The sequence below is a fragment of the Mesoplodon bidens genome (genome assembly GCF_964165515.1).
Source record: "Mesoplodon bidens genome assembly, chromosome: 1".
Lineage (NCBI taxonomy): Eukaryota > Metazoa > Chordata > Mammalia > Artiodactyla > Ziphiidae > Mesoplodon > Mesoplodon bidens.
The window spans coordinates 107,184,613-107,198,285 of NC_138176.1; the positions used below are offsets into that span (position 1 = coordinate 107,184,613).

At 64.5% G+C, this 13,673-nt stretch overlaps 2 protein-coding genes across 2 annotated transcripts; one reads left to right on the forward strand and one right to left on the reverse strand.

The window, feature by feature from the left end:
* Window positions 1–308: 308 nt before the first annotated feature.
* SLC49A3 (solute carrier family 49 member 3) lies at window positions 309–9,287 on the forward strand (the record flags this gene model as incomplete). The annotated part of the gene is given in 16 exon segments (XM_081252147.1): window positions 309–398; window positions 1,030–1,206; window positions 4,064–4,222; window positions 4,403–4,613; window positions 4,763–4,839; window positions 6,156–6,181; window positions 6,183–6,287; window positions 6,374–6,398; window positions 6,400–6,489; window positions 7,205–7,309; window positions 7,313–7,363; window positions 7,641–7,692; window positions 7,695–7,757; window positions 7,760–7,787; window positions 8,009–8,110; window positions 8,681–9,287. Coding segments are annotated over 16 exon segments (1,968 nt in total).
* Window positions 9,288–9,643: 356 nt separating this feature from the next.
* On the reverse strand, window positions 9,644–13,049 carry MYL5 (myosin light chain 5; the record flags this gene model as incomplete). Its single annotated transcript, XM_081252277.1, has 7 exons — window positions 13,018–13,049; window positions 12,339–12,446; window positions 12,100–12,175; window positions 11,127–11,231; window positions 10,638–10,716; window positions 10,079–10,127; window positions 9,644–9,739 (listed from the first exon to the last, which is right to left on the reverse strand). Exons 1-7 carry the CDS (start codon window positions 13,018–13,020, stop codon window positions 9,644–9,646), a joined length of 516 nt encoding a protein of 171 aa, XP_081108403.1. The 5' UTR covers window positions 13,021–13,049.
* Between the last annotated feature and the right edge of the window lie 624 nt (window positions 13,050–13,673).

Sequence of the window (13,673 nt, forward strand, 5' to 3'; positions counted from 1 at the left end):
TGTACACTTTGCTGTTTACACCCAGGTATTCAAATTTCTTTGACATAATTGTAAATGGTATGTGTCTTTAATTTTGGTTTCCACACGTTCCAAGTTGGTGTATAGAAATGTGATTGATTGTTCTGTGCTGCCTCCTCCACATAAGAGCCCTCTGGATGGGGAGCGGAATCCCACAGTAGAGCAGGAGCATCAGAGAGGCAGAGAGGAAGAGGAGCACAAGGCCAGCATCATGTCCATTTATGTCAGCCCCACATAGGGAGCTACATAGGTGACCTCAGGAGGAGTAATACTAGGGGAGTCATGGAGAGATGTCCAAGGTGGACCTCGGGGGAGGGAGGAAGCTGGACAAGAGACTTCCTGCGCCCACAGGGGAGCTCTTGTGGCAGAGGGACAAGGTGGTACCTCCCTCCTCCCTGCCCTCCAGCGCACAGAAACCTACATCTCCTAGCTCTGCCCCAGCTGTTTTCTCAGCTGTAAACTGCAGATAATAACCAGGTGGGAGAAGCTGCCTGCCCCCTCCCTGGGCGAAGGCCCATGCTCTGGCACAGCCCTTCCCCTGTCGGAGGACAGGTGGCCCCGCCCTCCTTCCTCTACCAGGACCACCTCTGCCCTACGGGGCTGAGTCTAATGACTAATACGGATTTGAGGCGCTTTGCAAACTGACCCCAGCTTCCTCTTCCAGGCTGGCCTTCTGCTGCTCCTTGTGACTTGTTTGGACCTCAGGAATTGGCGGGGGGGGGGGGCGGGGGCGGAAGGATCTTTCCACAACCCCTTGCAGGAACTCTGGGCCTCCCGCGGGGCGGTGACTTCCCGGCGCCCTGTCCTGCACCCGCCGCTGGGACCACACAGAGGCCGCGGCCCGGCTTGGCCCCTGCGAGGGGACCTTGTTCTTGTTTCTGGGGCTGATTTCTGTCCCGGCCGACGGGGGAAGATCCAGCTTCTTAATTCGTCCCTTTTCCGCCTGGCGGGGTGTTGACCCCTGCCCCTGGGGCGGGGACTGTCCGACCCCACCTCCGAGGGCGGTCCCAGCCCACGCGCGGCTCCAAACACCTGCAGCCCGGGCGCGGCGGCGATGGCGGGCCGGCGGTGGCATGGGCTGGGGTCGCCGCGACGCCCGCCCGGAGCGTGCTGCGGGGCTGCCGCACCTACGCGCCCCGCCGCGTCTTCCTCCTGGTGATCAGCCTGCTCACCTGCTCCAACGCCGCGGTACGGGGCTCGGGGTTCGGGGGGCTGGGGCAGGGGTGCGAGCCGAGGCCGGGACCAGGCTGAGCCCCGACTGTCGCGCCCAAGTGCTCGCGCTCCTCGCACCCGCCCGTGTCCCGGTGCTCGCCCGGCGCCCGCCTCTCCGGAGACTCGGACAGTGAGAACCCGGTTGCGGCCGGGCTAGGACCGGCCCTCCACCTCTCGGGATCTTCGGGACGGCGGCGACCTTAGGGTGGGACAGGCACGGAGAACCCCTTCCCTGGCCGTGGCTGAGCAGGGAGAACGGGGCTTGTGTCTGCCCTCGCAGTGACTGCGCCTGGGTCCTGTCACCCTCGCTGGTTTGGAAAGGATCCCTCTCCTGCCACAGGAGGGGGTCACTGTCCACAGCCAAGAAGGACTCCTCCAGTGGTCCCCCCCTCCCTTCTGCAAAGCACAACCCCTGGCACAGGCCTTCGCATCTGGCTCTGGCTCTTGCCCTCCCCACCCCCTTACCTGTGCCCTGGATGCCTTCCTTGGGTTTCTGACTCAGTTCCAAGGTCCTTCACAGGAGGCCTTCCTTACCTGCCCAACCGTTCTCTTCATAGCTACCCAGCTGGGGTCTGCAGTGACCCGTCACCTGTTCTAGAACTGTCCCCACTGTTGTCTGGGACTGTGATCATCATCACAGCCCCCGAGACCAGAGAAGCAGGCAGTGAGAACCAGGTCTGCCAGTTCCAGGGACCCAGCTCTCCCTACCTGCTTCTCCCCCAGACTCACCCCTGAGGCCCCAGTCGCTCTGCCCAGCCCATCACACGCTGCCTGCCGGGCTCAGCCGATGGACCTCTCTCCTCCCTTCCAGCCCTGGGCCGGGCCACCCTCGTGTGCCCTGGGCAGGCATCTATCTGCACGCGCTTCCCAAACCCGACCCCGAGTGGCCGCCTTCCCTGGGGATCAGGCTGCAGTGCTGGCCGCACCGGCTCCCTGGGCTCCCCTCCCCTGTGCTGCCACTCTGCCTGAAGGAATATCGCTTGGCCTCCCTCAGGATCCCAGGGACTGGCTGGGCAGCCTTGGGTGGCCACAATCATGTAGTGCAGAGCTGCAGGTGGCAGCGGGACCCACAGCTCAGGGAGGTGCCAAGCGGCCGAGGGACAGTCAGAAGCAGAGACCGAGAGGAGGAGAGGTGGCAGGCGAGGCAGGAAGACACCGCCTCGGAGAGGTTCTCGGGTGGCAGCCCGTCTTGGATGTCATTCCAAACTTCTTGGGGCCTTTTCCCTCCTCTCCTTGCTGGCTAGCCCCATGCTGGGACAGGTGGCCTCTGCAGCCTGGGCCTGAGGTCTGCCGGGACTCCAGAAGCCTCTTTTCTCTGCAGGACTCACCACGTCCCTGTGTCTAGACGCTGTGAAGCCAGAACTGGGTTTGGGTGCATTGGTCCGAGAATGCAGAGCAGCGGTCTCCCCCAGCCCCCTGAGCTGCTCTGATGGGTCTGGGTGTGGACAGGCATCGGGCGGCCCTGAGAAGGTCCTTGTACACCGTGGCTGTCCCACTGCACTTCTCTCGTTCACAAGTCATTATGGAGCAAACAGGAATCGCACCGGGAATTGTCATGATCCCTGTGTAGTCACGACAGGGAGCAGGGACCATCAGGTGTGCCCCAGCCAAGTCCACATGGCCCCTTGCTTACTCCCTTTGCAGCTAGATGAGCAGGGCCCTCGGGTTCTGAGGGGCAGTGTGAAGGGCAGGTGGGGCTGTGCTTGGAATGAGGTCTGGGTGGCCCTGGAGCGGGTCTGGGTGAGAGCCAGTGTGTGGGGCGGCTGCCAGCGTTCTCAAAGGACGTGCGGGGGCACCGGGCAGGCTGGGAACAGTGGAAGGGATATGTTGTGCAATGGGGGCAAACAGTTGTCCCCACGCTGCTGTGTGTGTTTTAGACCTGGCTCTGCCCCTCTGGCCACAAGCTCTGGGGAGGAACGAGGATGGGGCGAGGCTGGCGAGGGATGATGAGCTTGCCTGCTCAGCAGGGCAGGTGTGGCAACCAGACACCAGGCTTTCTCGCCGCTGGATCAGGCCAGGCAGGAAGCAGCTGGGCCTGTGTGGAGCTCTTCCTAAACCTGGGAGATCTGCACCCGGCTCTGTGCTGAAGAAAGGGAAGGAAAGGCAGCTGTTGCCCAAGCTCGGTGTCTCGTGTGAGGCTTTGTGGTCAGAGCTCTGTCTGGATTAGGAAGCCTGGATCTCGTAGCCTCCACTGTGGGGGGTGTGGCCCGGGGCGAGCTCCTGCGTTGCTGGGTCCGCTGAGTTGGAGTGGCCACGGGCTTGTTTTGCGACACCTTCATCTCTGGGCCAAGCCAGGCCTGCCTCCCCCTCCCTCCTGCAGTAAGCCCTTGTCCACCTGGGTGTCCCCCACAGGCACTGAGTGTCCACTGAGTGGCCCCCAGTGTGCTCCTTTGCCTGGCCCATCTGGGCAAACTACGCATCCACGTGGCTGGGGGCGGGGGGCCCTCTCCCGTGCTCCAGCTCTGGCCGCACCCAGTCTAGGTGCCCCCTCCCGCCCCCACACGGGGGCCACCTCTCTTCTGCTGACAGCCCTCGGGCCTTCTCCTTGGAGGGTCAGTCCTGGGGGGACTTGCTGTCCTGCAGGCTCCAGCCGGGTTGTTGGCCTCTGTCTGCCCCTGGGACCACACCTGCAGAGATGCTGCTGGTCCGCGGCCCGGGCGTGCTAGCTGAGCCTCCGCTCTGTGCCTTCCCTCTGGTGTGACCGGGTGAAAACCTGGCCCTGACAGGACCGCTGGGCCTTTTCCTCCCACAGACCAGCCAGCCACGCCCAGGACAGCAGGCAGTCGTGGTGTCTGTAAGTGCCCCCTGGGCTGATGCCGGCCTGTGTCCACAGCTGTGGCTCAGCTTCGCACCCGTGGCTGACACGATCACCCGGCACTTCCTACTCTGCACCGAGCAGATCAACTGGCTCTCACTGGTCTACCTTGTGGTGTCCATCCCATTCGGTGTGGTGGCCATCTGGGTTCTGGACTCTGCTGGGCTCTGCTGGGCGGTGAGTCGGACCCCACACTGGGGCGTGCTCTGGGATGGGCGGGGTCCCCGAGTGTGGGCTTGAGAGCCATCACCTCCTCCCTAGATCTGGGTCCCCAGCCATTGCATGGTGGGTGGAGGTTGGGGTGCTGGAGGGGGTAGTCTGGGCTGGTGGGCAGCTCTTCTGACCCCAGCTCTGCAGACCATCCTGTGTGCGTGGCTGAACTTTGCGGGGAGCATGATCCGCTCCCAGCCCTGCATGATCACCAGCAGCCAGGACCCATTTGCTTTCTTCATGGGTGGGCAGAGCCTCTGTGCCCTCGTCCAGACCCTGGTCATCTCTCCAGCCCAGCTGGCCGCCTTGTGGTTTCCCGAGCACCAGAGAGCCACAGCCAACACGATGGGCACCGTGTGTGAGTCCCAGGGGTGAGGCCGACGTCCCCGCTGGCTTAGTGTGTGGCCCGGCACCTGTGCACTCCCCGCTCTTGGAGGGTGGGGACTCCTTCTGGGGGCTGGGGACCAGCCTGCCACTCTGAGCTGACACATGTCCCCGTCTATTCAGCAAACCCCCTGGGTATCCTGGTGGCCAACCTGCTGTCTCCTACCCTGGTGAAGAAGGAGGAGGACATCCCCTTGATGGTGAGGGAGCTCAGGAGTGCGTGCACGTGAGTGTGTGTGCGGTGTGTGTGCATGCATGCACACGTGCATGTGTGTGTGCATGTGTGTGCGCCCGTGTATGGTGTAGAGTGTGTCGGTGTGCATGAATGGCTACGTGTTTGCATGTGTGTGTGTATGTTTATGGACTGTGTGCTAGTGCGTGTGCGCACGAGTGCCATAGTGGCGGGCTCGTGCATCCACACCTGTCTGTGTGAGTGTGCACTTGCCACCTTCTGCGGTCACACGTGGGTCGCACTCCATGCACGTGGGGTTTCCTAATGTGCAAGTACTGGGCACCTTCCCAGTATCAGGCACAACTCCAGGGACTGGGATGTTCGGTGGTTTCCTTGGCGGGGAGACAGCTCGGGAGACGAGAGGCAGCTGGGCAGAAGGAAGCGTTTGTGGGGGGCGAGGGAGGGAGATGTGGGGGGCGAGGGAGGGAGGTGAGGGGGGCGAGGGAGGGAGGTGAGGGGGGCGAGGGAGGGAGGTGAGGGGGGCGAGGGAGGGAGGTGAGGGGGGCGAGGGAGGGAGGTGAGGGGGGCGAGGGAGGGAGGTGAGGGGGGCGAGGGAGGGAGGTGTGGGGGCCGAGGGACGGAGAGGTGGGGGGCGAGGGAGGGAGATGTGGGGGCCGAGGGAGGGAGATGTGGGGGGCGAGGGAGGGAGATGAGGGACCAGCCGACTCTGAGGTGGACGTGAGGCTGAGGGGTGGGGCCTGCAGCCAGAGGCCAGTGTGTCCGCTGAGCAAGGGGAGGGTGGCGAGAACGGTCAGCCCAGGTGGCAAGCATTGGCGTGATGGATACCTCGGGGGGCGTCTGAGGGGAGAGTGACTCCATCTGGTCCAGAATGACTCGGAGAGCCAAGGGTGTGCCCAGAGTGTCCAGGGAGAGAGCCAGGGCTTTGATCGGGTGGGGCAGTGGGGCAGGCTCAGGGCTGGGGGTTTGGAGGTGCGCCGAGGTGAGGGGGGCTTCCAGGTGGGCGAGTGTGGGGTCATTCACAGAGGTGGGAGGGGGGTCCAGGTGGCCGCTGGATGGAGCTCCTGGAGAAGGCTGAGCTGAGGCTGTTGCTGTTGCAGTCATCTTTGGGTGGTATTTTGAAAGCTGGGTTTCCAAATGCAACAAAGCAGAGCAGGCCCAGCACAACCCTGGGGCTTGCCGACGTCCACCTGGGGATGACCTGTGGGGGTAGCCGGGAAGGAACCTGGAGTAGCGGGCATGAGGCACCCACACGCGCGTCACGCATCCTCGAGGGCCTGTGCCTGCACACACACGCGAGTGCACTCGTGCATACCCTCCCCGCAGCTGGGCATCTACATCATCCCTGCTGGCCACTGCTTGCGTCTGGGAGAGCACACCCCCCGCCCCGCCCTCCGTGGGGGCTGTCCACTCCACCTCACAGAAGTTCCTAGCCGGGCTGGAGCTGGTCAGTGCCGTGTGTGTGCTGCGGGATCCCGGGGCCGCGGGGGGAGGCCGGGATGGGAAGGGTGCGGGGCTGCCCTGGGGAGCCTCTGGCTCGCAAGGAACAAGGCCTACGTCATCCTGGCCCCTGGCCGCATGCTTTGGGGGCAGCATTGGCATCTTCTCCAGCTTCTCGTCCCTCTTGGAGCAGATCCTCTTCATGAACGGACACTCCAGCGTGGGTGCTGGCCCTGCCCTGGGGGCCCCGTGGCAGGACGGAGCTTTGGGGGCCTGTTACCCCACAGGCTCTCTTCCGCCGCTGCTCTCCCGCTGGTGGCTGTGGAATGGCCCGTGACCTCCCCAGGCGCTGGGTTTCCACACCTGGATGGGGTGATGTGGGCACTACTGAGATGCTGTGTGAAAATTTGTGTCTGCAGACAGTGGGGTGGTGGCCGTGGGGAGGGGATGCTGGCAGAGCCCAAGTGTGTTCCACTGGGATTTCGTATGGCGCTTACCCCCTGCCCCACCCACCCCAGCCCTGTGGGACCCTCTGATATTGGAGATGCAGAGGAGAGGGACTTGCTCTGCTCATAGCACCTCTGGCCGTGCCCTCCACTGTCTGCATCAGCCCTGGGTGTGGGGTTTGGGCCTCTTGTGTTCCCAGTTTTTCAGGGGTGACCGGCACTGATGGGTGTCTGCAGTAGCCAGGCCCTTTCTCTAGCAATTGTTGAGTTCCTGGGTGGGGGTAACGCAGGGAAATGGCACGTCCAGGGGAGGACACCTCTTCCCCCAGCCAATGGTGCAGCCAAGCCTTCTATGTCATCCTGCCTGGGCCTCAGGCTCTGTTCAGTGACCCTGCCGTGGGCTCCCCAGTGACGGCGTACATCCTAAGGATGAGGGCCTCCTCCTGGGGCCCAGATGACAGGGTGCCCCCGCCTCCTCTCCTCCTCCAGGAATTTTCAGGCCTCTGCGGGGCTCTCTTCATTGCTTTTGGGGTCTTGGGGGCGCTGCCTCTTGGCCTGTACGTGGACTGGACCAAGCATTTTACTGGAGCTGTCTAGATCGGCCTCTGCCTGACATCTCTGGTCTGCGTGGCCCTCGCCCTGGTGAGAGTCCTCTGAGCCGAGACCACCTTGCACGAGTCAAAGCGGGGTGCTCCGGGGTGGGGGAGTTGGCAGGTCGGCCGTAACGGACATCCAGACCCACTCCAGCCCAGGCACTGCTCGTTGGGCTGGGCCCTGAGTGGGACAGGCTCCATGGCCTCTCCGACCCTGGGCACTGCCCTGACCCCCCAGTGCAGGGCCTGGCTGGGTCTGGGCGTCTAGGGCTGTGGCATGTCTGACTCCTGCTGCATCCGTCTGTGCGGCTCTCTGCCCCCCGGTGTCCCAGCTGGGGGGACAGACCATTGCGCTGGCCGCCACCTGCTCGCTGCTTGGGCTCTTTGCTTCTCAGCGGCACCTGTCGCTATGCAGCTGGCTGTCGAGTGTTCCTTCCCTGTGGGTGAGGGTGGGCCACGGGCCTGGTCCTCGTGCTGGGGTGAGTGCCCATCCCCCAGCGCTTCCCTGGGGACCCAGAGACCCTCCCCTCACCCCACCCCAGGCCACACAGCAGGTGACCTGAGCACCTGCCGTGTGCTGGCCTGGGCTGGCCGCAGGGCCCGTGGGTGACCAGAGCAGCACCCTGCCCTCGTGATGACTACGGGTGCCGGGGCAGCAAGCAGTGCCCCGGGCAGGGCGGAGGGCCTCGTGGCTGTGCAGGCTGCCCGGGGGTGTGCCCAGCACGGCGCTGCTCACCTCCCTGACCGTGCGCCACGTGGAGCCATCCTCCTCCACCTGCCGGGACGGCCAGGACCTGCTGGCCTGAAGGGTGAGGACTGCAGCCTTGGGGCTCCAAGGGTGCAGGCCAGCAGCTCGACCCCCACCCAGCCCTGGGAATCTCCCCTCCATGGGCCTCTTGGTGACTTCCGCCGTCCTTGGTGGGCGGGTGCAGGGCACCCACGGTGGGGGTTGGGGGGGTCGGGGTGGAGTCAGAGGGCAATAGGCCGAACCTCAGGCTCAGCCTGGTGGGAGCAGCCCTGAGGCCCTTATGAGAGCTCAACCTCTAACCCCTATGTGACTGGTTTTGAAATGAGATCAAAGAGAGACAGGGAGAGTCAGAGAGTGAGAAAGACAAAGACAGAGACAGAGAGTGTGAGAGAGGCGGGAGTGGGGTCGGCCACCAGAGAGATGGCGTGTTGCACGCCCACGTCCCCAGACCTGGTGCGGTGACCTCGGGGCTCATGGCTGTGAACCCACCTTTGGGGCCTCTTGGGGCTGGGACAGGATCTGTCCCCGGAGTCACTCTGAGGTCATGGTTAGTGGGGTCAGGGGTCCCCTGCACCCAGGTGGGCACTCTGGCACTTGGGGAGCCTCGGCAGAGCTGGGCCACAGCTCCCCGGTGTCCACGTTGCCGATGGCCGGCCTGTGCGTCCTTTTCAGCTGCCTTGGGGTGCTCTTCCTCCACACCCCATACCGGCGCCTGCAGGCCGAGGCCGACGCCAGCCCCTCCATCCAGGAGGACGTGCGCCTGGCAACCTTGGCAGCCACCCTCCAAGGCCCCGCCGCGGCCCCCCCCCATCCCCAGCAGCCCCTCCTGGAGCCGGCGCTCCTGGCTCTGCCTCCCTCCCCCGGGAGTCCTCCGAGATGTCATGGGGCCCCTGCAGCAGACCAGAGGCCGGGGAGCAGTTGGTATGATGAGAAGAGGGCCTGGGGACTTGAAGGGGCGGCCAGGAGAGGCAGGCCCTGGTCTCCTCGGCTGCACCAGTCACACCTGAGGCCGGGACGGTGCCAGCATCCGGGGGGCCCGGGGTCCTCGAACACAGGCAGGCTGGCCCAGGGGACTCCCTGTGGATGTAGCAAGGAGAGCTGCCGCTGTGTAGACAAGAGGCCGCTGACCAGGCGGGGCGTTCCAGCGGCCAGGCCGGACCCAGGGTGGCTGGGGCAGGGGCTGCGTGTGGGGAGGCTGGCCTGGCCTGGGGGCACGGCTGAGGGGCACTGAGTGGGCTGGGGATTCTGAGGGCCCCAGCATGGCTGAGTCTGGAGCGGACAGGCGTGGGGAAGGCCTTCCTTGAAGGAGCCTATCCCAGAGCCGTGCTCAACCTCTGCTGAGCCCTGAATGAGCAGCCCCCCAGCGAGGCGCTAGCACAGGTGGGGGGGGGCAGGTGGGGCCAGGCTGGGCCGGAAGCAGAGGGTGGGCCCCAGGCAGACGCTCCCACCCCCTGAAGACCCTCCTGCCCCCATGGACACTCCCACCCCCAGGGGGACACCTTCTCTCCCCGAAAGAGACACTCGCAGGCTGGTTTGTGGGTTTGCGTTTATTGAACTGGCCATGGCCCAGGGGGGTAGGGGTGCCCCTCACTCCTCCTCCCCGTGGGTGAGCACGTAGCTCAGTGCCTTGTAGTCCAGGTTGCCTGCAGCGTCGATGGTGGAGAACTGGAACATCTGGTCAACCTGCGAGTTTGGTGGGGGTCGTGAGGCCCAGGCAGGGGTGGGAGGGAGCGTCCCCAAGGCCGCAGCCAGCAGGTGGATTAATTACAGGAACTGGACTCCAGGCTCTGTCTTGTTGCTGTGCTTGGGGGGAAGGAAGTGGGGGGAGACCCTGCAGAGCAAGGGTTGGGGCCGGGGCGGGTGTCTCCTCCCCTGGACACCGGGCGTCCCACCCTCCCCAAGGCTGAAGCCTCTGGGGGCTGAGGCACATCCCCCTCCTGAGCCCCCAGAGCCCTGAGAGCCATGCTTGGGCTTCACAGAGGGCCTTGGGGAAGGAGGTGGGGTGGGGTTGAGGGGACAGACCTCCTCAGCAGTCATCCTGTCAGCCTGGGACATGAGCAGCCGCCTGATGCTGAGGACAGGAGGGAGGGGCCACATTAGGCTGCTTGGGAGAAGGCATGGCCCTGAACTGGAGGAGTGGCCCCAGGGGAGCCCCGTGACGGGTCCACATGGGGGGACAGGGCTGCTCCGAGGTGGGTGTGCCCCCCCCTTCAATCCCACCCACTCACAGGGCAGGTGCCTTTTGGGAGCCTGGCTCCGGGTGAGTCCTGGGCACTGGGGTGGGGTGGGGGGGTGCCCACAGGGAGCCTTCCCTGACCCCCCCACCCCTGGGGGCCAGTGCCTGGCACACCGAATAGGTCCGTTCACAGTGCCTGGCTGAAGTAGCCCCCAAAGGGGCTAAAGACCCAGCGATGGTCTGAATGGCAGTGACCACTGGCCCCGTGTGGGTAGGGCTGATCCTGCCCTCAGTTACCCTGAGGGACTCAGGATCCCAGGCAGACCAATCAGGACCTGAAAGCTGGGTGGGGGGCTGGCACCCCTCCTACCCTGGTGACGCCCGGGCGCCTGCGGCCACACTTACTAGTCCTTGTTGATGCTGCCTTTGCCGTCAGAGTCCAGCATCTTGAATGCGTTGAGGATGGTCTCCTCAGCATCCGTGCCTGCCCACAGGAGGCCTTGAGTCCTGGGCTTCTTGGGGTCCATGCCCTTGCCCACTCAGTGCCCTGAATGGCCTCCCCACTCTGAGCACCTGGGAGACCCTCAGCTCCCACCCCAGGGGTACTGTTCTCGGGGTCCCGTGGGTCCCGCTAGGCCCAGAGCTGGGCGAGTTCTCAGTGAGGGACGGAGGCCCCCATCAGTGGGCGAAGAGTTGGGTCTGGGCTGTCAGCTCACCCACCCTGGGGGGCTGACGGGGCCCCACAAACGTGGGTCCCAGAGTGCCAGGTCCTGGGGCTTTTCAAGAGGTCTGCAGGTTTGGGTTTTTATGTGAGACGTGTGGATCTCTAAGTGCTTGGAACCAAGTAAGCGCACACACTGCGCTGGCAGACCTGCGGGCTGGCCCGGCACTCACCGCTCAGCTTCTCCCCAAACATGTTCAGGAACATGGTGAAGTTGATGGGCCCCGAGGCCTCCCTGAGCATGGCGTCCAGCTCCTCGTCCTTGACGTTGGTTTTGCCTGTTGCAGACGTCGGGGGTGGGACGGGGGCAGGAGTGTCGCCCTGCGGACTCCAGGGCAGGAGTGTCGCCCGCCCTGGCTGCCTTGTGGTCCGAACAGGTGCCCCACGGGGCCACCCCCCTCCATCATTCTCCAGGCAACCCCGGAACAAAGATGGGGTGACCGGAGAGAGGAAGGTGAGCCAGTGCAGGCACCCTTGGCCCAGGCGTGGTGGATGCAGGCTCTGAGGGTCAGCAGAACCCCACACCCCAGCCCTGGGAGGTGGACTGAGTTGGGGGAGGAGCCAGAAGGCCTGTGATCTGCTACCTGGGTGTGAGGGGGCCTGGAGGAAAGGCGGGCACCCCCCAGGTAGAAACCAGCCTGCCCCCCCACCCAGCTCCAAGGGCAGGACCGCCTCAGGCTGAGGACAGCCGTCCCCAGGTGGGGAGTGAGGGAGGGCCGCGGGCTGGGCCGCGCCGCCTGCGAAGGACGAGCCTTTGGCTCTTCGGAGGAGCACAGGTGGGTCTCCCTGTCCTCTCCCAGCTCCATTCCTGGGCCTCCTTACCGTGCCTGGGGGTAGGAGTGCCAAACTCCCCCGGGCAGAGGCATCAGCCCCTTCCTCGAGCTTTTTACCCAGCCTCCCTCCCTGGGACGCCCATGCTTGGGTTGTGCCACCCACCCCGTGATGCCCTCTGCCAGCCCTGATCAAACTAGAGGGGAATTTCTCCCCAGGAGAGGCCCACCTCCTCCTCAGAGCCCACGGGAAGTCAGGTCAGGCTTTAAGGCCCAAGAGCAGAGCGAGGCTCTCTGGGACTGGAGGACACTCCTGGGAGCCGGAGGGCGGGGGAGTCGGGGTGCTGTGGTGGAGTTCTGCCCCCGGGGCACATACCCAGGGAGGCGTAGGTGTCCTTCAGGTCCTCCTTGTCAATGAAGCCATCTCGGTTCTGGTCCATGAGGGTGAATGCCTGGAACCGAGGCCAGGTTCACTGGGCTGCCCCGAATGAGGGCAGGCGCCCCCTTTCCTGACTCTGGATCGAGGGTCTTGTTACCTGCGTTACATTTCCCAGGGGACCCCTCAGGCATGAGCTTCTGGGTGGAGGGGTTCCCGTTACAAGAGCAGGGCCTCACCTCCTTGAACTCCTGGATCTGGGTCTGCTCAAAGTTGGAGAAGACATTGGATGATGCCCTCTGGGCCCGCAGGGCCCCCCCTTCCTTCTTCTTGGTTTTCCTGCTGGCCTGAGATGAGAACACCAAGGCTCAGGGTCCCCCAGCCTGCCTGAGGGTCTCCTTGGGGGCACCCAGGCATTTGGGGAGACTTAATGCAGAGGATGGGTGGACCATGGCATTTGGGGCTCCAGGGGGCCCCAAGCCTGTGTCCCTGGGCTGGGGCAGCTGCAGGTGCTTGGCATGGTCAGAGGGACCCCTGGGGGGCCCCTGACAGAGCACAGCACCCAGGGTTCACCCTGAACTATGCCCTGCCCAGTCTGCAGTCCAGCCAGGAGGACCAGGGAGCAAATGAACCGTGCGGCGGCCAGAAGGTGGAAAGGCTTGTTCTGGGGATCCCACTAGGGTGAAGGCCAGGACCCCCACCTTCCAGCCCCAGGCTGTCACCAGGGCTGTCATAGGGCACAGATCTCCCCCAAACCCCAGCACACGCAGACCCTCACACGTGCACAAACTCAACTTGTGTGCACACGTAATCAGGCAAAACACTCATGCATGTGACACGTGCACACACACCCATCCACATGGTCCCACACGCAATCAGGTACAGACACACTCGTGTGTGTACACGCAGCACACTCACCATGCCTGGGTCTGCCTGATGCTATGGTCTGTGCCCTCCCTGCTGAGGTCGTCCGTCTTAAGCTCCTACCCAGTCCCCCAGGACAGCTCAGACTCCGGCTGCCACTCCCTACAAGGACAGGCTCAGGGCTACCCGGGGGACCGGACAACTGCAGAGCGAGCTTTGGCAGCCAGCAGTGAGTCAGACACCCCCATCCTGCTGGCCCAATAGGCCCCCAGCCTCCAGGCACCTCCCCACCTGCCCCCTACCCTGGAGCCTGTGTTCTCCTGGATTCTGTGCATCTCTGGGGTGACCTGCACATGGGTCAAGGGCCTGGGGACTGCGGGAGCCAGAGGAATGGGCACCTTTCCCAGACTTGCACACAGTTACTGTGAATGACCCTGGTGGCCAGTCAGCAAGCGCTCCCCGAGTATGCCTGTCTGCCCTTGCCTCCCCGCCTTGGTGGCAGAGACGTCCCAGGCCCTGACCCCAGCCCTGGGGCCAGCCCTCCTGTCCCCACGGCAGGGAGCTCCTTGCCTGGCCCTCAGAGGGGGATGACATTTCTGGGATGGAGGATGGCCCATATGGGCTGGGCTGGGCCCAGCACTCAGCCAGATCTTCCTGCTACAGCATGGCCCCAGGGGCAGAGTCTGGGGAGGGGACCTGGCTCAGGTGCC